Source organism: Lissotriton helveticus, chromosome 10 (genome assembly GCF_964261635.1).
Source record: "Lissotriton helveticus chromosome 10, aLisHel1.1, whole genome shotgun sequence".
NCBI lineage: Eukaryota > Metazoa > Chordata > Amphibia > Caudata > Salamandridae > Lissotriton > Lissotriton helveticus.
This window is the reverse complement of record NC_136071.1, coordinates 802,837,288-802,863,885: the sequence shown is the minus strand read 5'-3', so window position 1 is coordinate 802,863,885 and position 26,598 is coordinate 802,837,288. Positions and strand designations below refer to the sequence as shown.

Genomic DNA, 26,598 nt, shown 5'->3' with positions numbered 1-26,598 from the left:
TTTAACATGCATTGCCAATTATGGCATTATGCATGAAGGAGAAAACATTGGTGTCCTGCAGTCATCCTATCCTGACCCACAACAGGTCTACAGATAAAGGTGGAAATGCTGATAAGGAAGATGTGGACAATCCGGAGAGAAGCGGTAAATATGACAATTGTACCCTCAACTCAGTCTGCATATGGGATCTCTTGCTTATCAAGATAAAAATTAAGTTTCTACAGGTCTAAATGTGTGTGTTAATGTGTGCCTGTGAGTCTGTGTGCAAATTGTGTGTACAAGCATGCGTGTTGGTGCGTATTCATGTATGCAAGCATGCATGTGTTTGTGCGTCTCCATGCTGGTGTGTTCATGGGTGTAGGTATGTTGTCTGTGTCGGTACTCCATCATTGTGCTGATTATTCACGCTTCCTTTCATTGTTTTTTCATTTCTGTAGCGGTACACATGTCTGGAGTGACACACTCTTAATTTTTCTTGTTTAGGTTCACATGCATGGGAATGCTGTTGCAGTTTGATAAGCATGAGTCCTGCTTAAGAGGCACAGTTAATTCAATTTTTCTGTTTTGCGTATTTTGGCAAATCAGCAAATAGCTCTGATTCAATTATTTGCTTCAAAGACAATTTAGTTTCTCAATGGGCCTTAAATGATCCTTGAAAGATGGATTAAATGATTTTAAACGTATCGGCAACAGGGTATTTATTTCCATTTTGAGATAAGATGTATTATCAATATTATTAAAGAAAATTGTTTTATTACATTTATGTAGTGTTACTTGGAGCACCTTGCTGCATTTTGGCCCATTCATCATAGAAACAAAAAGTGACCAAATTCCTTGTCGAATCAATGCATGTTAAGAAAAAACAGGTGAAAATTAAAATGGCCTTTTGTGGCATGAAAGCTGGGGGGGGTTCTCTAAAAGGAGTGTAGCACTTTGAATTAAATATTACTAATCTCTGTGTAAGTGGTAATGATCTTCAGATTGTCTCAATCACTCTCTCTTTTTCACATCATTTACCTCTGCAGTCTTTCTCTGTTTGGAGCATGAAACCATTTTCCTCATCACAGGTTTCTGAAATCTTGCATCTGTATACCTCTCAAATAGTCATTTTCCTCTTCAACAGTTTTTTTATTCTCTCCTTTTTGTGCATACTTCCTTTCATCTCCTTCACTTTTTTATTTCCCATGCGCACAGAACATGCCCACTCCACTCACTTGTGAGCCCTGCATTCTCTTTTCCTTTCTTGCTGTACATTTTTTGACAACTCTATGACCCCCTTTATGTGCAATCTCACAATTGGGCATTACCATTCTCAAGGTGCTCTGAGGAGAGGTCAAGGATTTAATGAGCCTGTTGTGTGAATAATTTTATGAACCATTGATAGGCAGTCAGCTCCAGAGTTCTCATTACTGCCGCATCACAAACCCCCTCAACAAACTGAGTTCACCCACATAGACTTGTTGCAACAAGTAGGAACTGGTGGACATTTTTAATTCAGTACAATATGGGGCAAACGTTAATGTTTTAACTATTTAAAGACAACACATATAGAATTGTATTATAAACCTTGATTTTCACAAATGTTTGTATTAAAATTAGCTTTAAAGTGTGCCGTTTGCACCTCTTTTTTTCAAACTTTTTTTAGGTGGACACCCCCAAACCCATCCTAATGTCAGTTGGGCTCCCTTTTTTTGCTGGCTCACTACTTAAAACTCATCCACAACTTTTACGCCACATCACTTTGAAATGTCACCAGCTGCCACTGCCGAGGTCCAAAAATGTGCGCTGTCATTTAAACTGTGAAATGCAGGAAAAATGGTAAAGAGATCCAGGGATTAGACTGAGGAAATGAGTCTGTGGCAATTAATGGTAAAAAATTAGACAAGCTACACTGAAGCATGGCAAGGTGTTAGACCTGGCACCTTGGCGTGGGTCTCCCTTCTATATTTACTGTTGCCTCATGTGTTTTTGCTGGTGTTAGATGTTTGGGCACTGTGCCACTGCTGTCCAGTGCCACAGTGCAAGTGCTCCTTATTGTCAATTGATGTATGAATTAGTGATTCCATGACTGGCTAATTTGGTTTACTGGTCAGACCCTAGTACAGAGCACTGAGTGTGCCCAGGGCTTTTAAACCAAATGCTGCTAGTGGGCTTGCAGCACTTTATTTATTTATTTATTTTTTATTTAAAAAGGTTTTATATAGCGCTGGCTAGACCCGGAGCTATCAGAGCGCTTTACATGAGCAGCATATCATTGTTATAGGTTACATCGTTACAAAGGTTACACAGTAAATTAGAGCATGGCAACATAGTTACTTGTAAGGTCAAGATAAACAATAAGCACACATAAGTAAGGGGAAAAGCAGGCAAGGGGAAGATTCAGGGGGGGAGGGAAGGAGCAGGGGAAGTAGACAGGTAAAAAAAGGGGGAAGAGGAGGGGAGGGTGAAGGACATCACATGGAAAAGAGGAGGGGAAAGGACGATGGGGACACAAACTGGTAGGCGAGTCAGAGCAACGTCCAAAGTCCAGTAAGCTGTGATCCCAGGGGAAGTGGTATCGCTTCCCTATCTATGTTGCGGGAGGCTCCCTTTACGCAGTGGACTCTCTCAGAGGGGTCTCTGAGACTCCCAGGCCTACAAACTGGATCCTTCCCCAAAAAGGGGAGAGGGAGTGCTTTGGCAAGGGGTGCCATACCATACCTCAGCTGTGAGTGGCTCCCTAGGCGCAGTGGACTCTCTCAGCGGGTGCGCGGAGATTCCAGAGTATAAATATTGGATCTTTCCCCAACAAGGGGAGAGGGAGTGCTTAGTCAAAGGGCCAAAGGACAGGGGGCTAGGCAGACTAGCAGGCAAGGTGAGAGATTCAGGGGAGAGTGGATAGGAGCTAGGAGCTGGGGAGGCGCTGGCTAGACCCGGAGGTATCAGAGCGCTTTACTTGAGCATCAGATCATAGTTACAGGTTACATTGTTACAAAGGTTACACAGTTATTAGAGCATGGCAACATAGTTACTTGTAAGGTCAAGATAAACAATAAGCACACATAAGTAAGGGTAAAAGCAGGGAAGGGGGAAGGAGCAGGGGAAGTAGACAGGTAAAGATTGCGGGAAAGAGGAGGGGGGGTGAAGGACATCGCATGAAAAAGAGGAGGGGAAGGACGACGGGGACACAAACCGGTAGACGAGTCAGAGCAACGTATAAAGTCCAGTAAGCTGTGATCCCAGGGGAAGTGGTATCGTTCCCTATCTCTGTTGCGGGAGGCTCCCTTTACGCAGTGGACTCTCTCAGAGGGGTCTCTGAGACTCCCAGGCCTACAAACTGGATCCTTCCCCAAAAAGGGGAGAGGGAGTGCTTTGGCAAGGGGTGCCATACCATACCTCAGCTGTGAGTAGCTCCCTTGGCGCAGTGGACTCTCTCAGCGGGTACGCTGAGACTCCAGAGTATAAATATTGGATCTTTCCCCAAAAAGGGGAGAGGGAGTGCTTAGTCAAAGGGCACAAAGGACAGGGGGCTAGGCAGACTAGCAGGCAAGGTGAGAGATTCAGGGGAGAGTGGATATGAGCTAGGAGCTGGGGAGGCAGACAAAGGGAGAAAGAGTACTAAAAGGGAACAGATTTAATTAATGAGATATTATATAGTGCTGGCTAGACCCGATGGAATCAGAGCGCTTTACATGAGGGACAATAAGGTTGCAAATTACATCAGTTAAAATTACATAGGTAGCAAGAACAGCACTTAAAGAACATAGGGGACAAGGTGAATTGAGCAGGAAGGGTAAGGGGATAGGGTAAAGGGGTGGGAGGAAAACAGGACATAGAGCGAGGGGAAAATCTGCCCAAGGTCCGGCTGGGTAGGTGACGTCAGGGAGGGGGAGTCCACAACCCATCTCCTCTTTAGCTATATGGTATCTCTACCAGGCATCAGCCAAATCGCTAGGTCTCCACAGTCTGGGGTAAGTTCCGCAGGTTCCAAGTCCTGATGAGTAGGCAAGTTAGGGAAAAGGTTTGAGGTGGTCAATGTCCAATTGTTGGCCCAGGGAAGTAAAACATGTACGGGACCACTATGGAAGCCATCTTGGGGTCAGGCAGGGGACTGTACTGTACACTGTACTCTTGTGGTCATCCTAATGTTAGGTATCAGGCAGTTAAAGTCAATGTCCAGGACAGCGGCCGCCAGAAAATAGCAAATCCAGCATGCACACACCATCACACGCACAGACATGCACAAGCACCCACCAATGAGAGCACACACTCTCCAATGCGCACTGACACACACACAGACAAGCACATAGCCAGAAACATCCAAGAACACAAACACACATCGAATCCCATGATCTAATGCAAAACCCCCCATATACATGCCAGGGGAGGGGGATTTATTAAAATATCTACTTGTCCATGGGGCTGGTTGCTTCATAAATCTACTTGTCCTGTAACAAAATCCGCTTGTCCCTTTGGTGCCATGTAGTGCGGCGTCAAATTATGGCAGCAATCTCATTATATAGGAGCTCTTATATAGCTTCTTTGATCATGCCAGGGCTCATAGTGTTTGAATACTAGCAATCCCTTTAGGTTGCAACATTTCGGCAGATCTACATCCTGGGACTGAATGTAGTGGTAAGCAATAGTTCCAGGGTTGGAATGCACTTTTGAGTCTGTGGAAACCTACTAACTTGCATGTTTTAAGGGTTTTCAACAACTCTTCTCCAATCTTTTCCCATACTGAGAAATTTTGGAAATGTACTCCTGATAATGGCAGACGTAAACCTTCTTCCAGAGTTGGGAAAAGTGTGGTTAGAGGGAAAATTAACTTGCAAATACTCTGGTTTCCGCATGAGCAAATCTACACATGCAAATTTGCTCATGCCAAAATGCAGTTCACAAATATTTTCTAGGAGTACAATTTCTTGCCCTACTTCTGTAAATTCTTGTGAATTCACGAAAGCCATATAGCTGCACTTAATGCAAGGAAATATACCAAGGGTGCACTTTTAATTGGGCCCCTAATTTGGTCTGGCGTTAACCATGACCTTTAGGGTTTATTAAAATTCTCTCTCTCTCTCTCTCTGTATCTGTTGGCTTCACTGCGAGTGACAGCATTCTGCTCTTTTACAAGGAGCATATCGGCACAATGGTGAGGGCCAGGCTCCTCTCAACAATAAGGTTTTACAAAAACCATGGCAAAACAAGTCACGCATTGCCAAAACTAAAAAGCTGACCACCAATTTCAGACCTACTTGCTTTACCAATGCTTGTTTATTTTTATATTTCCTATAATTTTATTGAAACTGGTTACATTGATTTTCCAATATGAATATTTTTGGGAAATACTAGCATGCATAAACACATTTTACTAAATGATGCTGCAAAGAAATGGTACCTGAAATTTTACAGTAGTTTAGCAATATGTATTTTTCCCTTCTTTTATTTTCTGAGGAACATTTTATATTGAAAGCTAAGAATCATTAATCTTGCTTTCAAGCTTCTGCAAATATTTGCATCTAATCAGAGAGCATCCTCCGAGCATTATGCATAGCCTCATATTGCCAAACTTTGAAACAGTGTGTACACATTTTTATACTGGAACCACTGTCAGTAATGCAGTCAGAATTTACATTTACTTAGAGCGCTCATCTTAATAATAAAGGCTTTAAATTAATGAACCATGAAAGCAAATTTGAACAGTATTAACATATGCACACAAATATTAACTCAACTGCAGGCAGTGCCCTTCCCTGACCGTTAATGTGGTAATGCAAACTAGCAGCCAAAGGATTTGTGCTGCAGGGAGTTAGGCCTACTTGTCCCAAGGACAAATACACATTAAAACTTGTAGCCCTTGACCCCTAACAATATGTCCTGGGCGTTGGGCAATAGGAATTCCACATCCCTGCATGCACACGCAAACACCATCACAAGCACAGACATGCGCAATCACACTCAAATGCGCTTACACTCATATACACGCAGACGAACATACAGAAACTATCAAGAACACAAGCACACATACAATCACATGTTTCAGAACAAAAATTCCCAAGGATGTACACACACAAAACATACACACACACACACACCATCACACGCACATACCTGCACAAGCACACAACAAATGTGCACACATACTCATACGCGAACAGAGGGCGCAGCACATACAGAAACATCCACACGCACAAGCATACATACAATCCCATGTTCTAATACAAAAACACTCAAATAAATAAATGCACACACCATCACACGCAGACACATAAGCACAAACATCTGCGTGCACAAACACAAGCTCACATAGAATCACATGCTCTAATACAGAAAAAAAAAGAAAAATACATGTCCACACCATCACACGCACAAACATGCATAAGCACACAACAAATGTGATCATAGTCTTTCATACATGCACGGGTGCACACGCGCATCCGCACACACCCTCTCATACACGCACAGACACACACACAAAAGCACTCCCATGACACATTTCTCCAGGACTGCCGCAGCATTGATGGCACACAAAGGCAGAGTCAGCGGTACCAATGTCCTGGGGGCTCCTTGTGCCAGCCACAGAAGCAGCCTGTAAAAGTGTGTCTAAGGCCTGCCATTGCAGAGCCTGTGTGCTGTCTGGTACTGCCATGCTGACTGGGCAAGTGCACCCACTTGCCAGTCTCTAAACCTTCCCTTTTTTTCATATCAGACACCCCTATGGTAGGCCCAAGGGCAGGGTGCATTGTAAGTATAAGGTAGGATATGCCCTGGTGTGTGTGGCATGTCCTAATAGTGAATTACAGCCATTTTCATTTTTCACTATTGCAAGGCTACCGGTTCTCCATAAGCCAGAATGGGCAGCTAGATTATTACGTCTTATAATCCTAACTGACTCAGGGAACATGATAGAAATTAGAGTTTAGTATGCCTGAACTCAAAATGATAAAATACAAATTTTAGTGAAGTTGGTTTTAACTATCTGTGTTTAAAATTACTACTTTTAGAAAGTAGGTCTTTTCTTGTCTAACTATCCAAGTCTGCCTCTGCTAGGTTGTGTACTCCTTGTCTGGAGTTTGAGTGACAGGGCTGGGGGATTCCAGGAGACAGGGTGAGTCAGCCCAGTAGCGAATAGAGAGATCTGCATCTAGATGGGAGGGAGGAGTTGCACCTGGGACCTGAATAGGGCTGTGCCTTTCCTCCACAATGCTGGCTCCACCTCCTGTGGGGTGTTTGATGTTTCTGCCCTGCACTGTGAAAGGAAATAAGTAAATCATGTAAACAGAGTGCTACAGAACTGGTTTGGACTAGGCAAAGGCCCCTCTGCCTGAGAGGACAAAGAATTTTGGGGTATAAGTATTGGGACCCTGATCCCAAGAAATTAGATCACTTTTGGACAAGAAGGAGGAGAGGAACCTGAAGAAACTGAGGAGAGACTATCCCTAAGCTGAAGTGCTGCTTGGGGGATTGGCCTGCAGTGGTTGCCTGACTGCCAAAGAAAAGAGAAAGGACTTTGTGTGCACTTTATTTCAACTTGTGAAGGATCTCCAAGGGCTTGAGAGAAGAGCTTGCCTCCTGCTGAAGTCTCAGGGATAACAGACTTCAACCCCCAGCTCCCCAGAGTTCTTTGGAAGTGCCTGGTGCTCTTTTGGGCCTTCTGAGGGACTGCGTGTCGCAAGGAGCTGGAAGCGCGACTCAAGAGGGAGAAGCGTGTCGCCGTCGCAGCCGCTGCCATCGCATTGTGGAGGTCGTCGCTGTAGGTGACATATTGCACCGCATCTCAAGAAACGTCCCGCAACCCCGAAGAAGCGTGTCAGCGTCGCAGCCCCTGCTGTCGCATCGTGGATGTCGCCGCTGTAGCGGACGCATTGCACCGCATCAAGAGAAGCGTCTTGCAACGAGGATGAAGTGTGTCGCTGTCGCAGCTGCTGCCGTCACATCTCTGAGTAAGGATGTCGCCGCTGTAGTGGTCGCATTGCACCTCATCACAAGAAGTGCCTCGCATCCACGGAGAAGCGTGCCGCAGTCGGAGCTGTTGTTGTCGCATCACTGAACAAGGGTGTCGCCGCTGCAGTTGTCGCATCGAGCGGAAACGTCTCACATCGTCGGCGAAGAGTGTCACCGCCAAAGCCGCTGTTGCATCACTAAACAAGGATGTCGCCGCTGCATCTGACGCATCGAGCCCAGACTTCTCGCAACCTCGGAGAAGCTTGCCGCATCAGGAAGAACTTTACGTCTTTATTTCTTTGCATCGGATCTTTGCCGCATTTCCATCTTGCAACACTTTCGTTGCCCTGCGTATCGCATCTTAAGGTACATTGACTCAAAGTGTCTCATTTTAAGAACTAAAGAGAACTAAGCTAAAACTACCATTTGAAGTACAGTATTGTGGATGTTTAGCATTTGTGGTCTTGTGATAAGTCTATATAAAGAATACTTATGTTTGATATGAAACCTGTGTGGTGTCCATCTGTAGTGTTGTCACTGGATTACTGTATGTGTTCACAAATGCTTTACACACTGCCCCTGAGATAAGTGTCTGCTTGTGCCAAGCTACCAAGGGGGTGAGCAGGGGTTATTTTAGGAGTGTACCCCCTTACCCTGACTAGAGGCAAGGGTCCCTGTTTGTCACAAGTACCTACCTGTGCCAACTAGAGACCCCCAAATCTAACACAAGGGAATTGTCTAATTAGTAGAATAAAAAAGTAACAAATAAGACTAATTCATTATTCACAGCATATGTGGGTGGACAAGTACGGTAGGTGAATTGCAAAAGCAAGTAGAAGAGGCTGCTAGTTTAAAGAAAAGTTTGATTTAATCAGTAAAAACGCAAGAGGACAAAGCTGGGGCCCAAATGTTGCACATACAAGACCAGTGTTTCCCAAACTTTGGGCCGCGGCACAATGGGGAGTCATAGATTTTCTGTGCTTCAAAGACACAGGTCAAATATTAGGCAATGTCTTCTGACAAATTGATGCCTATTTTCTAACATGGGATTGGCGTTCACCAACTATTCTCACTTTGCAGTCAGAGAAAGAACAGTAAGGTGATTTGGGTGACAATCTTGCTGGGGTACAGTGTGTGTGAAAGTAAAGGCTGTATGTAGGAGGTCATTGATTTTGCCACACAACAAAATGTAAATCCCGGCAAATGAACTGTAATGGTTAAGCAGTTAGGAAAGAAAAAAGATCACGTTTTATAATTTAGAAGTGTGATGTGTAAGATTTTAATAGGATCAAAAATCAGAACACTTTACTTGATGGTGCACATATGTTAAGCATTCACTGAAACCGATTTCCACACTTATCAGTTGTGTGCAATATAGTTTTATCAGTAAAACTGCCTGTCTTTACAAATTTAGTGGAAATTTCACTGGAAAATGTGGTGCCTGTAAATTTGAGTGCGCTACCATACAATGCCTTTGTTACATTAAAAAAATCATCCGTCTCGTGTCCAATAAAGCTAGAAGGATTGCAAAATGTGTTATTCTAAAAATTGGGATGTGGTTCTAAAAAGTTTGGGAAGCATTGTACTAGGCTATAAACAGATAAAGGAAAGATAATGGTGGTTCAATTACATAGTTTTCCCTGCACTCCTCATGTCCCAGCACCTCAGATGGCTGCTGATCTTTGCGCACACACTCCTCTTACATGATGGGGTATATCAGGATGGTCCTTGTACCAACCACGATCACTTCCACCTGTCTTCGCTGCACCCAATGCAGTCCTTATGATATCATAGAGACAGTGAGATCCTTTGTATACCTGGGATCTCATGGACAGGAGCCAGCTCACCGGCTCTTGGAGAGTACATCAAGACCCTGGCCACAACAGTTGGCACTAGGTGCAGGCCAGCAACACCCAGGCAAAAACCACAAAGTGGTAGTCCATTTCCTAGAGCACGACAAGCACCAAGCCACCACTAGTCTGCAGATAGTCCAGTTACTGTCGCTCCTGCCCTAATGATTCTTCGTGACAATGTCCCAGTATTGAAGAAGTGTAGTATGGCTCCAAATCTAAAAGTCTCTCCTCTCTACTTTCGGAAGCAGAAGCCCCAGTACTTATACCCACCATTGCCTTTGAAGATAAGATCAGTTCAAAAAGCCACCTTCGAAATGTACAGGCCCTCTCTACCCTGGAGGTTTGATAATCTTTAGTGGGGCCAAGACCCTTGCTCTTGGAATGCAGGTGCAAATTCCATGCCCACTTAACCATTCCAGAAAGGCCCTTCAGAGTCAGAGGTCCGCTGTGGCGCATAAACCCTTAGTTTATGGCCCTCTATCAGGAAGGTACAGATGTGGTTATCCCCCTAGAACCCAAGGGTGAATTAGGAGACAGGCCACCAGGCACACACAGCCATGCACATCGAAACGCCCACTTTCCCAAAGTGGCATTTCCTTCAACGTAATGTCTAACCCACTCCCAGATAGGATTCACCATTAACAACTCATTGATACCAAACACCATACTAATACTATTCTGCATGTAGGAAATAATGCTAGACAGCCTTTCCCTACATCCCTTCATACTAATCCAATGTGAGAAGCTGGCCCTGTTGTACTAAACACACCAATCAGTGCCCTTCCCAACGTTGCATGTAGCTTACTCAGGCAAACGCCCAACCTCTTCCCAACACTGCACCCAATCACTAGGGAGAACTCTGATATAGCAGGAGACACGCAGGACCTGGCACTATCTTTATACATGATAACCCGAATAACAATAATCCATGCACACAGGGTCCACCAGGGCAAACCTTTGGCTCAATCAATGAGCTACCTCTGTGGATAGTGCAAACTGTGCGGCAGGGCCATGGAGTTGCATCAGAGAAACATGCCATGATGAGGGGCTTACAGCTAATTCGAATCAGCCCATCACATATACACCGCTCCACAGTATGTATATGATGAGTACAACGATTTGACACTGCACGGCAGAGCACATTGCATCGTTAAAACTCACTCCCTCTTCTACCTCTATACTGCTGCCGCCATTGCCGGCCCCACCGCTGCTTTGCCCCTCCGTACCTGACCCCCCTCCCTCTACTCCTCCGCTATCTGTCATCTTACTCAATACCAGATCTGCGGTCAAACACCACCATGAGCTATCCGTCCTCCTCGACTCTGAGAAACCGGATCTATTGCTCTTGACCGAGACCTGGTTTTGTGACTCGTCCCTCCCCGTTCTCCTGGCCACCCTTCCCCCTACCTATGTTGCCCTACGCACTGACCGCCCGGCGGGCAGGACAGGCGGTGGTGTGGCATTGATTGCCCGGGCGGACTTTAATTTTCAGATCCTTCCATCTTCCCCTATTTCCTCCTCTGAATTCCTTGTTGCCCGATCCCTTTATTTCTCTCCCCCCATCACTTGCCTCTTGATGTATCGCCCACCCCAGCCCTCGCCCCTATTCCTACCTGCGTTCCAGGACCTACTGGCCACCCTGGTGGTCAACTACGCTTCGATCCTGGTCCTCGGTGATTTTAATTACTGGCCTTCCGACCCTTCCGAGTGCGCCACTTCGAAGGAATTCACAGATTCTCTGCTCTCCCTGAACTTGGTGCCGCATATTTCGGTTCCCACCCATTCTCACGGTCACATTCTCGACCAGGTATGGTCCCTCAACCTCCCAATTTCCCCGGTGACTGTCTCTCCCTGCCCCTGGTCGGATCATGACCTCATTTCCTTTTTCATCTTAATTGAACCAGCGCCGAAAATCCCACGCCCCAAAAACACATGGGCCAGAAATTGGAATAGAGTTGACCTCCCTGCTTTGACCTCCCTGCTCCGGAATTCCCCTCCAACCCTTGCTGGCCTCTCGTCAAACTCTCAAGCCGAGGCAATTAATGCCTGGCTAGCCAGAGGCTGTGACTCTGAAGCCCCCTTGCGCCGTATTTCCATCCGTCGACCCAAGGATTCTAATAGATGGTTTGATGGCAACTTAAAAGAACTTAAATTGACCGTTCGTCAAGCAGAGAGACACTGGAGGAAGGACTATTGTCCTTCATTAAAAACCCTCTTCCTCTCTGCACTTGCCAAATATAAAACGGCAATCCTTGATGCCAAAACCGCCTATTTTTCCACCAAAATCACGTCAGCCGAAAACAAGCCCAGGGAGATCTTCAACATTGTGAATGATCTAGCCTTCTCTGACAGAGCCTCACCCCAAATTCCTCCATCCCAGTCTTTATGTACCCAACTTAACTCATATTTCCTAGACAAGATTATTACCATCAAGGCTAACATCCCTCCCCCTTCATCTGCCTTCGTCGATCTTCCCCCTCAGACCGTCCCAAGTTGTCTTACCTCTATTCCCCCCCTTACCCAGGAAGTGTTCTTGGAGATTCTACCTAAGGTTAAATCGGGCTCCCCTGCAGATGTCTGCCCTGCACGCATTCTGCAGCAAATTTACTCCTGCTGCCCTGAACCCCCTGTCACTGTCCTGAACAACTCTCTGGCCCAGGGAGTCGTGACACCCGCACTCAAAGCTGCCACCATAGTGCCCATACTGAAAAAGCCTGGCGCGGACCCAACCATCTCAGCCAATTATCGCCCCATCTCCTACTGCCCTATTTAGCCAAGGTACTAGAGCGCCACGTCACCGCGGTACTCAGTGCCCACGTAGAGGCAAATGGGGGGCTGGCTTCCCGCCAGGCTGGCTTTCGTCCCAGGCACTCGACCGAATCAGTCGTGGTATCGGTCCTAGATGAACTCAGGAAGGGAATGGATCACAACCAACACCAGGCGCTGGTGCTCCTGGACCTCTCCGCCGCTTTTGACACGGTTGACCATAACATCCTCTTGTCCCGTGTCAAGGCGGCCGGAATCCAGGGAACAGCCCTGGTTTGGCTTTCCTCCTTTCTGAGGGACCGTACCCAGGCGGTTCGGCTGGGAGCCTTCACGACCACCCCACTCCCCGTCACTTGTGGTGTCCCCCAAGGTTCTTCCCTTTCCCCCTTACTTTTCAACCTTTACATCTCCCCTCTTATTTTCGCTCTTCAGCAGCTGGAGGTCACTGTATTTAATTATGCAGATGACCTCCAGCTCATCTTCGACCTGTCTTCTTCCTCTCTCTCTGTTTCTAATTTTCAGTCCATTATGATTTTCATCAGGGATTGGATGAACCACAACCACCTCAAATTGAACCCGGAGAAGACCGAGCTGGTTCTCACTGGTGGTTCATCCAGTCCCTGGAACCCCCACTTTTGGCCCCCCTCTCTTGGTCCCGCCCCTACCCCTTCAGCCACAGTAAAAACACTGGGAGTGAAAATGAACAGTCACCTCACTCTTCACTCCCAAATCAGTTCCGTAGTTTCCTCTTGCTTCCTCACCCTTCGAACAATCCGTATTGTTTCCCGTTTTTTCTCCCCCCAGGCTCTCAAACTGATCATGGCCGCATTGGTAATCTCACGGCTGGATTACGCCAATGCCCTTTATAATGGCATTCCGGCATACAGCTTACGGAGGCTCCAGGTGGTGCAGAACCACGCGGCCCGGCTTATCTACGGTCTCCCACGTTACCATCACTCCTCCCCCCTTCTTAGGGAGCTCCACTGGCTGCCTATCAGGGAGCGCTCCCTCTTTAAGACCGCCTGTATGACCTTCCAGGCCCGGCAAGGTACTGCCCCGGCCTTCATCGCTTCGCTGATTAGCGACTATGTTCCCTCCAGAGAGCTCCGGTCCTCCTCCAAAGCTTTCCTCCAAACCCCCCGTTTTAAGCGGAAAAAGTGGGGTGGTGCCAATTTTTCCACCCTGGCCCCTGCTTTGTGGAACTCTCTGCCTAATCACCTACGTTTTGCCACCCACTATGTCTCTTTTCGAAAGGATCTCAAAACGTTTCTGTTTAGACAGGCCTTCCTTTTATAAACTTGCTTACCCCTGCAATCCTCAGTGAACCGGACCTTGTTAGCGCCAAGAAACCGCTCGGTGGACGTTGCGCTCTACAAATGTTTTAAATTAGAAATTAGAGCCAAATGCGCTTCAGCCCTAAGGCTAGCAAAACATTGTCCAAACAGGAGGTTGATTGCCAAAAAGGTTAAGGGAGACTACGCCAACAAAGGCCTGGTCTAACAGCAGCCTACGTGATGCAGAAAGTATTTTTATTCCCAAACAAGCAATAAAACCCCAGCCAACTATCTGGGATTTATAAAAAAACGTAATTGAGAATATTTTCAGAGTTCATGAGTGATTTCATGCTGCAGCACAAAAAGACCTAGTCTGGAGCCAATCTGCAGATGATAAAAAGGCTTGGTTAACACAAAAATAAAGTTTTGGTAATGTGGTACTGAAAGGCCTCACAAGCAGTATTACAGATCACCTGACGGGAAGACAGAAGATCTGAAACACTGCTGAATCCATGAAAAAAGGGGAAATTGTGTAGGGATGAACATGCTACTTACTGTAATAGTCTTTCAGGTAACTCCCACCTTGTGAATATTACCCAGGCCTCAGACTAGATCTGGAAACTTTCAGCAGTACCTCTGCGAGCCATTAGGTGGTGCTCTGCGGCTCCACACTGTTGCTGTTCTACTACGGAAATGACGTGGGGTGCAATGTAGACACCACAGCAAATTTTCTAAGCCCAGTGTTTCCGAGATTTGGGACATTAATAAAGGGCAAAATCCAATTCACAAAATGGTGAAGATGAGAGGGTTGAGAGGGTTGGGGAGGATTCTTTGGTTAGAGAGCGTCTATCCAAAAAGAAAATTACAGAAGGAAAGCAACTTGCTCTTCTGATAGAGACTTCTAACTACAGATACTTCACCACTTGAATAGATACCAGAACAAAACCTATTAGGAGTTCGGTCTCTGAATTGTCTAAAACCAAAAGTTCTTGTAGGACCGAGTAGGCAAAATGCCCCTCTTGCCAAACCTGGCTGTCCACACAGTAGTCGTTGGTGAACATACGATGTGATGCCCACATAGTTGCCTGGCAGACATCCAGGAATGGAACTCAACATGCCAATGTAGTGGTAGCACCTTTGGCCCTGGTGGAATCTGCTTGCAGACCTTCTGGAAGCTGCTTTTAGTCCAGTGCATAGCGGTTCTTGATACAGAGTACGATGCAATGGAAGATTATCCTCTTCTGAATGGCTTTGCTATTTTTTGCTCCAGCAAACTCTACAAAGAGCAGATCACTAGTTTGTCTGGAAGAATGGTGGTATAGGACAGATTGACACGGAAAGACTGCAGGTCGCTTAGTTGCTATGACAAAATTACGGTGACGAGGAACCCAGTCTTGAGGGTAAGCCACAGGAAAGGGCATCTGTGAAGAGGATCAAAGGGAGTACACATCAAATTACAAGATAGGTTTGTTTCTTAATTAAAGAGGAGGATTAAATAAGGCCTGGATGTGGAGAAACAACTGATATTGCAGGTAACAAAATGACAAAAATACGATGAAGGTACTGTAATGTAGCAACAGTATTTCCATTATTGGGTCAAATCGCATGGTTTTGTGTTTGGTGGGCCTCTTTGAAAGGAGTACAAATCAAAAGAAGGGATATAATGACCAGTTGTGAATAGAAACGGCTGTTGAGCCATCCATGCACCACAATTATAAGGATAAGATCTCCTGGTGAGTAGATCCAATACACAGTCAAGCCCTTTGGCAATAAATTGTTAATTTCATATAATGGTTTTGTAAACGTTACTACAGCTGGTAGATATTGATACATCTATTTAGATAACAAATATGGGGATAAGACAGTAATTTTTTGAGTTATTGACCGATGCCTGTAAATTACTTGTTATGCAACCAGATACATTGAAGGTGAGTTGTAGCCTATGAGGATGGCATTAATTTGAAATAGTGATAATTGTTCTTAAAACAGGATATTGTATACATTGATGGTGAGTTTGTGAGCTGTGCCACTGATATTAAATAAAAAATGTAGATTCAAAACAATTAGAAGAGTTCAATTAGCAAATCAAGATCGATTGATATTGATATTGTTTCATGGTACGTAGGGTGCAGTGCTGCAAAGTATTAGGGCTACGGCTCGGTATGTGAAGTAGCTATTATGTTGTCAATACGAACGCACTGTATTTTTTTTAACTATTGTATTTCATGATTACATTTAGCAAAATACCTGCCAAATAGTGAAGGATGTTCAATATAAACTCTGTATAGCCAGGACATAATGACAAAAAATTACATCACTTGGTAGAGTAAGAGGAACACAGTACTATAATTCACATACTTAATAAAAGACATGCATAATGCCTGCTAAAAAGTTATCAAATAAGTAATAACCTCTATGACATAAGGCTTATTAAGTAAAAGGCAAACATAAAGGAAGGGTAAATTCTTACAGGACTAGTGGTGGGTCAAATAAAACAGTGTATCTTCAAATCTTTATTTCGATCAAATTGATCATAAAAGAAATACACAATCAAACATTAAAAGGGGTTGTAAAAGAAACATTAAAACAAGGCGAGAATATATCTGAGCGAAGGATTCTCAATGATTTCATGCCATCTTCACATGTCGGGTTCTGATATGCCACATTGCTGTTAAAAATTTGGCCAGGACAAACACCGTCGCCGGGGATAAATCTGTTTTTAAGACTCTGAGTGCAGGGAGAAAAGTTCTAAAACCCAGGTTTCTCAATAATGGGACCAACCAATATCGTCTGCTTTTACGGTAGGCTGGACAAAAAAAGATGACATGAACTTCACTCTCTTTGGTGTGAGCACAAGCAGGGCACGTCTCAGTAGGCGACTGTCCGGCCCATGCTTTGGTGAAAGTCTTTAGAGGAAGAGTCCCATACCTCCATTGCAAGAAAAGTTTCCTTGTTAAAACAGGAGCCATTGCATCCAAAACGCTTTCATAGTTGTATGAGTCTTTAATCACAATGAAGCAACGTGTCCGAGAACCCTCTCGTACACTGCCCAAGGCTCGGGTAAGCATTTTTGCATAATATACTCCAGAGAGTGCTTTCCTTGGAATCCTGGCACTTGTGCTTTCTGGGTGCGACCACAGTTCTGGTATTCCGAGGGTCTCACATGTTGTCTTAATGTAGTTCAACCAGGGTATCTTGGCTGCGTTAGGTAAGGTTAGAAATTCCTGCAGCTCAGAACGATAGGAAATGAGATCCTGGCTACTCCATATGCGGCGCCAAAATGTTAGGGGCTTTAGCCCTAGTTCTTCTGCAATGGGCCTTAAAGCCAGGTCCAATCTCAGGGGCAGGAGTGGAGTGCTTGATGGTAGGGCGGTCAGCTGCCTGATAAATTTATTTTCCGTCACCTGTAGATTAGAAGATGACGTGTGACCCCACATCTCCCCCCCATAGGTAACACCACCCCGAGCCTGCATTTTATAGATTTGGATAGCAGGGGACAGGGGGCGAAAGACTAACTTTGACGCGATTCGCATGATACCCCCTGCCTTTTGAGCCAGCTTCATGTTGGCTTTTATCTGATGGGCCCCCCAAGTCAAGTTTTGATTTAACGTTATCCCTAAATACTCTATGGTATGTACCCTTTCCAAATGCACCGTTCCAAGTAAGGGGTTTGGACGCTTTGGGGATTTGGGATTTAGGATCATAAATTTGGTTTTTTGGGGGTTAATTTCAAGGCCCCTTTCCGTGCAGAAGTCCTGGAAGCCATCAAGCACCCTCTGTATGCCCATCGGGGTTTTGGATAGCAGCAGGGTGTCGTCCGCAAACATGATGGCGGGCACCCTGCTGCCGGTCAGTTTTGGGGCGTCGCTGTTGGCGATCCCAGTCAAATGTGAGATTACCCTGTTCACAAAGAGGCAGAACAGGGTAGGTGCGAGCACAAAACCCTACCTCACCCCTCTGCGAACGGGGAAACTTTCAGTCAGCTTCCCACTCCTCCCACACCTGACCCTCGCAAAATTGTTATGATGTAATTTGATCAAAATCGCAAGGATATCTTCCGGGACGCCTAGTTCTATCATTACCTCCCACAATTTTGTTCTTGGCACTAAATCGAAGGCGGCACGCAGATCCACAAAGACTGTATAAAGGGTGCCACCCTCGATAAGTGCCCTACGCCAATATATAAGATTTAACCTAAATACTTGGTAAATTGTGGAGACACCCCTCCTAAATCCCGCCTGGTACGGGCTGAGAATGTCCGTTTCCTCCAGCCAGTTCTGCAAGCGATTCAGTATTAGTCTACCAAAAAGCTTTTGAGAAACATCAATGAGGCTTATGGGGCGATAGTTGGCTGGGAGCAGAGGGGATCCCTTTTTAAATATAGGGACCACCTCTGCGCCCAGCCAAGTATCTGGAACCTCCATAACCCCAAGAACCGCATTAAATATCAACAGTAGATACGGTGCCCATATCTCTGGTTCCTGCTTAAATAGGTCTCCGGGGACCCCGTCCAACCCCGGTGCTTTACCTCCTGCCAGACCCGCAATTGCAGCGCGAACTTCTTTCAGCAAGAAGGGTTCGCCCACCTGACTAGTCACAGGAATATCATCAGTCTTGGTTTGGGGCATGCCCTCCATTGAATATAGGGATTGATAGTGCTCCTGCCATATGCCAGGAGCAATATTGGGTTCAATAGCAGAGGGGAGATCCTCTGACCCGTGGTTAACCACTCGCCAGAATTTTCGTGAATCTTTGTTAGCTAATGCCTCAGATAGATCTTCCCAGTGCTTTTGATCCCATTCTACCTTGGCATTTGCCAACAGTATCCTATAGGCCCGTCTTTTCCCTTGTATTATCTCGCGGCATCCGTGCACCTTTATTACAGATGTGAGTTCTCGTTTTGCTTCCCGACATGCGGCGTTGTACCAGGATTTTTTATTTAGCGCACTGGTTTTTGCTGGTGCTTTTGAGAATAGGTCTAACTCTAGTGTATTTACTAATTCTTTGTGGACTTGTCCCAGTAATTCTATATTCCCTTGATCATCTAATTTATCCACAAGGCCAAATGCCTTTTCGAGTGCTGGAATAATTCTGGCGTAGAGCCTAGATAGTTTTGCGTCATTTGTTACCAGCTTCCCCCACCTCACTCTCCTCCTATTATTCTCTAAGAGTAGGCCAGTAATCGCATTTCCATTATTCGAGCCTGTGTCCTCTATACCAGGGATGGCATATTCGAGTATAAGGGCGTTGTGATCACTATCCCCTCTACTCAGTACCCTAAAATCAATTATTCGTGTCCAGTTTGATATTTGGGCTAGAATATAATCTAGTCTGGATTCACTGCCTGGTTTATTGAAAGTGCATTTGCTAGGGTTGTCTGATTTTGTCCGCCCATTGCATGCCCTTAATCTATAGTTGAGGGTCAATGCTGTTATCTGTAGTGCAAGAGGTGACCAGGCTCTTGGTGGGGGAGCCACCGTGTCTGGTATCAGGCAACTAGCATCCTCCTCTAAGGAAGCTCCATCCAGTAAACCAGGGAGTGGCTCATAGTGGGAATTGAAGTCTCCTGCTACCAACTGTGGGAGATCCCTTGGGATTTCACTCAAAAAGGCTGAAAGGTCCTCGATCGTTTTCGATTCCCCTGATGTAGGCACGGGTCTCGAATAGACATTTATGACCAGCAGCTTAGTCAGATTTGGCCATTCTAGGAGTACAGGTAAAATATCCTCAGAATCCTCGTCTAAGCACCTAGCCTTACAACCCAGGTCGGTGGCAATCAAAGTTGCCAACCGTCCTGAGGGACGTCCCTTTCCCCCCCATTTTGCTTTTTTTGAGAAAACTTCAAAGCCTGGGCACGTGAACTCCTCTCTAGCCCAGGTTTCCTGCAAAAGGCAAATTCCCTGCGAATTGATGAGTGACAACCAGTCGGGGCATTCGATTTTGTTGCCAATGCCCGCTACGTTCCATGAAATTACGTTGAGCGCAGCAGGTCTTGGAGGTAGTGGCTCGGTATTAGAACGAATGTTCTCTGTGGGGGCGAGAATAGGTTTTGCTATTAACGTTTGTGGCAAATCTCCTTGTTCGGCCTCTAAGTTAGTAATATTGTTATCCCCTGCATCCACTATACAACTGGCTTGGACTTGATAGTAGTTAGGTATGTCAGAACTGGTTTTTAATTGTATTTGTGGCCAAGGTTGGTCTCTGGAACTGGGTCTATCCTCGCCATAGTTTGCTATGACAGAGTAGTCCACCTCCCTGACGTTGGAAACAACCAGTCAATCAACCATTTCCAGGGAGCTGTACCTATTTGAGGTTGTAAGGTATGCTGGATAATGCAATCTATATGGGCCAGAAACTCCTCTTGGTCTGCCACCCCATCCCCCTCTCCTTCTGGTACTATGCTCCCACCCATCCCCCTCTCCATATAACGGTGGATATTCAGGGAGCGTGTTCCAACGATAAAGGGGCTCCCTCCTCCCTTCACTGTTGTTTTCCCACTCTCCCAATAACTCCTGATGGTGCCCCCATCTAGGATCCTCTGAAAGATAGATACTAGATGGGTAGAAGAACGAGAGTGGGAGGGCCTGGATTAGGTTCCCAGTGTATCAATAAAGGTGGTGTAGACGAAGATAATTTAAGGCATCAAAATACATTATTATTTGTAGTTGTAATGGGATAGCAATACTATAAATAAACGAGGGTCTATTTTGTGAGTGCAAGTGAGAAACAGGTAGCCACAAGAGACCACTATTTGCTGAAATATTTTACTGAGCAATGTGTTTAGCCAAAATAATCTAACTCTCAAAATCTTGTATCATCTTCCAACGATGGGATAAGAACGATTTCTGCACTGCTAATATAGCTCTCACAAAAAGGTTACATGGATAATTAGATGAATTAATCAAAGTTAGCAAAATTCACAGACTCTACTGCAAAGGAAAAACAATTTTTCGAGACTGCGCATTCCCACATTTTTTCATTTAGATTTTCAGATTTTATTCCACTTTATTGTCACTGTTTCAGAGATTTTCAGAATCAAAGAAATTGCAAGAGCACAAAGGACGGGTGAGATCAAGGGTGAAAGCTTCTCTGAAGGACAGTAACTTGCACATATTTATTTGGAGCAATCTTTTAGCATAAGCCTAATCTAAAGGAGCTGCAGCATGCGGCTCAAAGCACGGGCAGGCATAATACATGACAGTATACACATCCCTGACAGCTATTTCACTCGGAATCTGTGTATTGCCACTTTTTTTTTTTTATGAAAGCAGGTCATCTTTTGAGCTCTCCTACCAGTCTTTTCCAGGAATTCCACTTTCTGAAACGATTGCCAACTGTGCTATTGGAGTAAATGGTGTTGGCCCCCAGATGCATCACACAAAGAAACAAAAGTCACTTATACGGACGAGGTTTCAAAACCTTCCAGGTTTACTTGTACAATTATATTTAAATAAGGTTTCTGCCAGAACAGGGGGCTCAAGGTAGCAAAGTTGGCCAACACCCTAGATGTGGTCACCTCAGGGGCAGATTAGCAGCTGGGGATAGTAGCCCATTGGTTACTTGAACCCACACCCCTAAATCTAGGATTTAAGGGGCACCCTTGGCACTAGAACCTCAGTTCCGATTCAAATTGCAAAAGAGGATGAAGACACCAGTCTGCGAAAACAGGACCTGCACAAAACAAAGGCACGATAGTCTGCATCTGTGACAACCACACTTCAACACAATTGTGCCTTATCCCGGACTAAAAAAACATTTTCCCCAGACAGAGGGACTCCTTTAAGATCCAAAGGCAACTCTAGACTTCCTTAGAGTAGAGGCACTAGATCTCTGCAGTCCACAGGTAAAAACATGCTCCCAGAACCAAAGAATCGCTGGCCATCCGGCCATCCGGCCCTCCGAGGGAATTGCCCAAATGTAGATGGTCCAGTGCCTTGTGGGAAATGTGGTCTTGACCCCCAGTATGTTTCAGGTGGCTACCACTTTCCTCCGGATGTCCAAACAACTTCTTGCTCACCTAACCACTGCCAAGGCATTTTGGTGGCTAGTCTGGCAACCACTACCTTCAACCAACACTGCAACATGAGGGAACTACTCAGCAACTTTACCCAACCACTTCAGGGGACCGGTTGTCGGCTTTTAGCATCCGTTTCCTAGCCAGCACCGTTTAAGTGGTAAAACCAGCTCCTCCATGGCTCTCACTTTAGCCTCAGGAACAGCCAGAGCACCTCTGGACCCAGGCGCTATAAACCAGGTAAAATCCAGCCGACTATTGAGGCCTGGACCAAGTGGGTTCCACGCAACTTGACCTGCAAGTGACCGAGTGTCACTTGTTCTTTTTTTTACCATTGACCGCAATGTTAAAGCATTGCAGTATTGATTTGAAATGATTTATTTTTCCTTTTAAAATCCATAACTCAGGTGATACTCATCTGATTGCCTTTGTTTTGGTGTCTAAATTTATATAAAAATATGCGCTATTTCTATACATTGATGATGGATTTCTTTTGAGTCACGTCAATTACTTATTGTTCATGTTGGTACTCTGAAATGCCCAACATGTGTTCCTCTAGTAAAGCCTTACTGCTCTGTGTCACCCTACCAGGACTGAACTAGAGATTTATTAGTGTGAATCCAAAGGGCCTGTTTTTGGGGCATTGTAAAAGTATTACATATTGAAGCCAAACCAGCCTCAATGGAAAATAATCCACTTTCCTAAAGTCAGCATAAGTTGACTCCTTATATGGGGAGTGTCGTTCAAACATTTGTAAGTAATACTCCATTAATCCTTCAGGGGTACATAAGCACCTAAAATGTTCTCTCTTTTAGGCAGTCAGAGGGATCTTCCACACTAGAATTATAGGTGGGTCAGCTCACAGAAAAGTGTCATCCTCCCAGTCTGCTCCACTGTACCGCTCCAAGTAGAGGGTGCCCATGAGTAGGAATACAGCAAAAAAGCGTAGCACAAACCATGCACTACAAGGAAGGACTCCAATAAAATGAGGGCCTTGCACCAAACACTACTCTCAGCATAAAAAGAGATTTGTGTTTGGATAAAACCTATTTCTGAGCAAATAAAAACTGGAGGGAAGAATGGGTATTGCTTTTCCAGAAAAAAATGTATTTGACCAGAAAATTTGCCACAGCTGTCCCTATTGAGCACCATATCCACATATCATTTTTGCAGGTCATTTCCCTACTGTATTTCCTCCTGTACCCCACGTATGGACATCCACCAGTGCCTCCTGCTGCACAGGGTTATATATGACTGCTGGCCAGGGGGCACTGTTCCTTGGATATTTGTTGGACTGTGCACACTGACAACTGACTGTACATCTAGTGGAATGTATGAAACTAGGTATCTGTAGTTTTCCTGGTCTGTACACATTCCATACATGTGCCCATGTGTTGCTCTTATGTACAAAACTAAAGCCAAACTATTGACTCTTCCTGATTCTGTACGCTTATGTTGTGCACGAGAAATGCTGCAAAATAATACTCACCACTTCGATCCGCAGCCCCTCCTCGCATTATTCTCGCCACCACAATAGCGCCTGTATGTTCATCTTTTTTTATTGTAGCGCCCTGAAATTAAAAACGAATATTGACGTTGTGGATCATATTTAATCATTATCTCAAAAAACAAGCATCGTAGGGTTTACAATAAATATACTTTGATCTGGACGTTCGCCGCAGTGGTAACTCCTCCACTATGGCCGAGGAGCTTCACCCTATTGCTTTCAAGCAGTGCCAGAAGCAAAAACATAAGAGTGATAACTTTCAGTTATTTTAGATTTGTACTGCTTTGTAGGTGGGCAGGGCTGCTCTGCTCTCCAAGCAAGGCAGGGGAGGGGAGGAGTAGTTTGCCCACTCCTATGTGCTCAGTGACTGTTTGGACGGCCCTCTCGGGCCACTCTAACAGGTCATGCACACTTTGCCAGTTCTACATACAGGCTGCATTACAGCCTGCATGGAGAACAAGCCCACCCCTCCAGCCCCTGGCTGAGAGCCATGTAAGGACGCTCAGACCAATCACAATGCTGAATTGCAGCGTTCTGATTGCCTTAGGGGCGGGAACATGGCTGCCTGGTGCCTGCTTCCTGTTCCTGAAGTCAGGCAGGAGAGCAGAGGCGTAGGACCCAGTGGCAAGTTCTTTTGTTGTTATGCGCGCTCCTTCCCGCAACTGCACCCACCCCCTGTGCCACTAGTTATCCAGCTTGCTTACAGCTCATCTACATGCTCCTAGGAGAATTTCAGAGCGTATGGGCTAAAAAGTTCAAATAGAACAGTTAAGTCGTCTTGAGCTATAAAATGTTAAAAAAAGGAAAATAATTCTCCAAGCCCTTGGCACGTTCCACACATAAACCTCTTTTAAAAAACTCTTTAAGGCTTTGTTGTTGTCCATCATATTCAGCAGACACTTATGCCCGTGTGCTAGAAAAGAAATAGGCTTTACACGAATATAATGAATCCAGTGAACAATTAACAGCATGGACCTCATTTGAAACAGACACCAATACAAAACAGAATATGAAAATCAGACCACCATGTGTAAACTTTAAAAACATATGTGCTTAGAAGCCATGAACCTCAATTCGCCAAAATGTCAGGCATAGTCAGAGTGACATCTCACGCCATTTGACCATTACTAACACACCTGCTTACACATACTTACACATTCACACATACACAAACTGTCTCTCACATAAAGACACTCACACCCTCAAGCCTGTACACAACATACATTTCAAAGTATATTTTTAATTACCTCAGCTGCCAGTGAGGGTCATATTCCAGCTAATTGTTCTCAATTCTTTATTACACTAATAGTGAATAATATATTAAACGTATTATTCACTATTAGTGCAATAAAACCGACAGAAAACAAGGAAAGTGGGGACACAACCGACGTCCGTATTGATGTGCTGCCCTGAGCTCTACCGGAATTTGCCACCTCTGAGACCAGGGGTCGCAAAGGCAGTAGAGGCACGGGGCAAGGCAGGGGTCGCAGCTGCAACTCCTAATGACGTCCATGCTCAAAGCCTTGCCATGCTGTCAGTGACATCCAGGCCATCGAGAACCATACTGTAAGATAGCTATACTTGTTTTTATAATTTTAATCAAAATGTAATGTTAGTTTGCCAACTCATGTACAACACTGATGTATTAATGTAACACAGTTGAACTATACCATTATAGTTATTGACACAATGATGTGTCCACATCAAGAGGTCTATAAGCACCAAAAGAAAAACACACAATCGGATAGATTATTTCTGAAAAGGAACCAACAGCACAGCACTGTGGCTACCTTTGACAGTCACCACAACCCAGCGTAGTAATATAAAATTAACTCTCAAATTACACAATTGAGTGCTAAACCAAGTAAAGTTTCAGTTCTACAGTAGATACCAAAACAGATATCTTTTGATACCACTGGATTCATGAGATTTTGCCAATTCATAGACCAAATTATGAGCAATGTCATAAATGGAATCTTGCCTCTGAACAGGGATCATCCGTTGATCCTGGAGGTGGGTGACCCAATGAAAGCTAGAGCCAGGCTCGCGTCAGATGCCTAGCTCTCGCTCAAGTCGAGTCCCTCTCAGTTACACACCCTCAGGCTCCAAACAAGCTGAGCATTCATGTGGTTTCTGCAGCCTAACCGTGTGCACAAAGATTCAATAAAAACAAAGTACTAATTTTTGACGTAAAAAAAAAAAGAGCGAAATACCCATCTAGTGGCTTAATTGCATAATGTGAAATCAGAAGTCGCTTATTACACACATAGAACCTTTTCTCTTTTTTCCTTTATGTACAGTACAGAGAATAGAACGCTTGGTTGGTCAGGCAGTGCAACTGGAGCAAAATTTGCTTCACATGACCTCTAGGTTTAGCCCTGGTGATGGTTCTGGTTGCACTGCCTAGTTGCTTTACACAATGGAGCATTTTGGAATCTGCAGACCTACAAATTCACATGGTGCAAATGTGTAACACAATATTGGCTTGCTTCACAGGATCACAAAGTGAAGATCTGATATCACATGGTGTAACACAAGGACAGCATAAACCACTGTACAGAGTGGCTACCAGCTTTTGATTTGCAGCTTGGTGCAGTCGAAGTCCATTACGGGTTTTTAAACATTCCCAGGAGATCAGCGGCACCCTCAGAAGTGTTCCCTTTCTTGATGTTGTTTAGAAGCACCTCTAAGGCCGTGCTCAATGCAAAGCCACAGCTCATCCAAGGCTCTGACTCCTCATCAAACTGTGAAAAATTCTTAGAAGTTGGGAGGTCTAAGTGTACTCTTCTGGTAGTGTTTTGCATACTGGAGCATTGTCGAAACATGCCCAGGATTGATGCTTACATACTTGTACATTACGGATTTAGCCCATGAATGCTGCTTTAAATGCTGAGGTATTACAGATTTCGGTGGGTAGTATTTGAGACCTTTGAGTATTAAGGGTACTGGTCTGGTGATAGTACTTTACTTACAAGGAAACAATTAATACTGGCCTTGGGTTAGTACTGGAGAACTGTGAAGTAGGTGGTATGCAATACTTTCATAACTGGCAATACTGGACTTTCAACTGATATATATATATATATATATAGATATGAGAGAGAGAGAGAGCGAGAGGGGCTATCTGGTTTTACCTATAAAAACTGATAAAACCCCACTGAAAGGTAAATAGCCATCACCGGTGAAAATGAACACTGAAAAAACTCCTTTGCACCCACAAACTAAGTGCCATTCAAAGAAAGGAAAAGATGAGTTTCTTCC

The 26,598-nt window shown here is 44.9% G+C and overlaps 1 protein-coding gene across 1 annotated transcript in view; it reads right to left on the bottom strand.

The window, feature by feature from the left end:
- Window positions 1-26,598, bottom strand: part of MPP7 (MAGUK p55 scaffold protein 7) — a 1,171,941-nt gene that overhangs the window by 378,927 nt on the left and 766,416 nt on the right. The window contains exon 8 of the mRNA XM_078663396.1: window positions 23,320-23,401. Within this exon, the coding sequence (XP_078519522.1) occupies window positions 23,320-23,401 (82 nt within the window). The remainder of the gene's footprint in view (window positions 1-23,319; window positions 23,402-26,598) is intronic.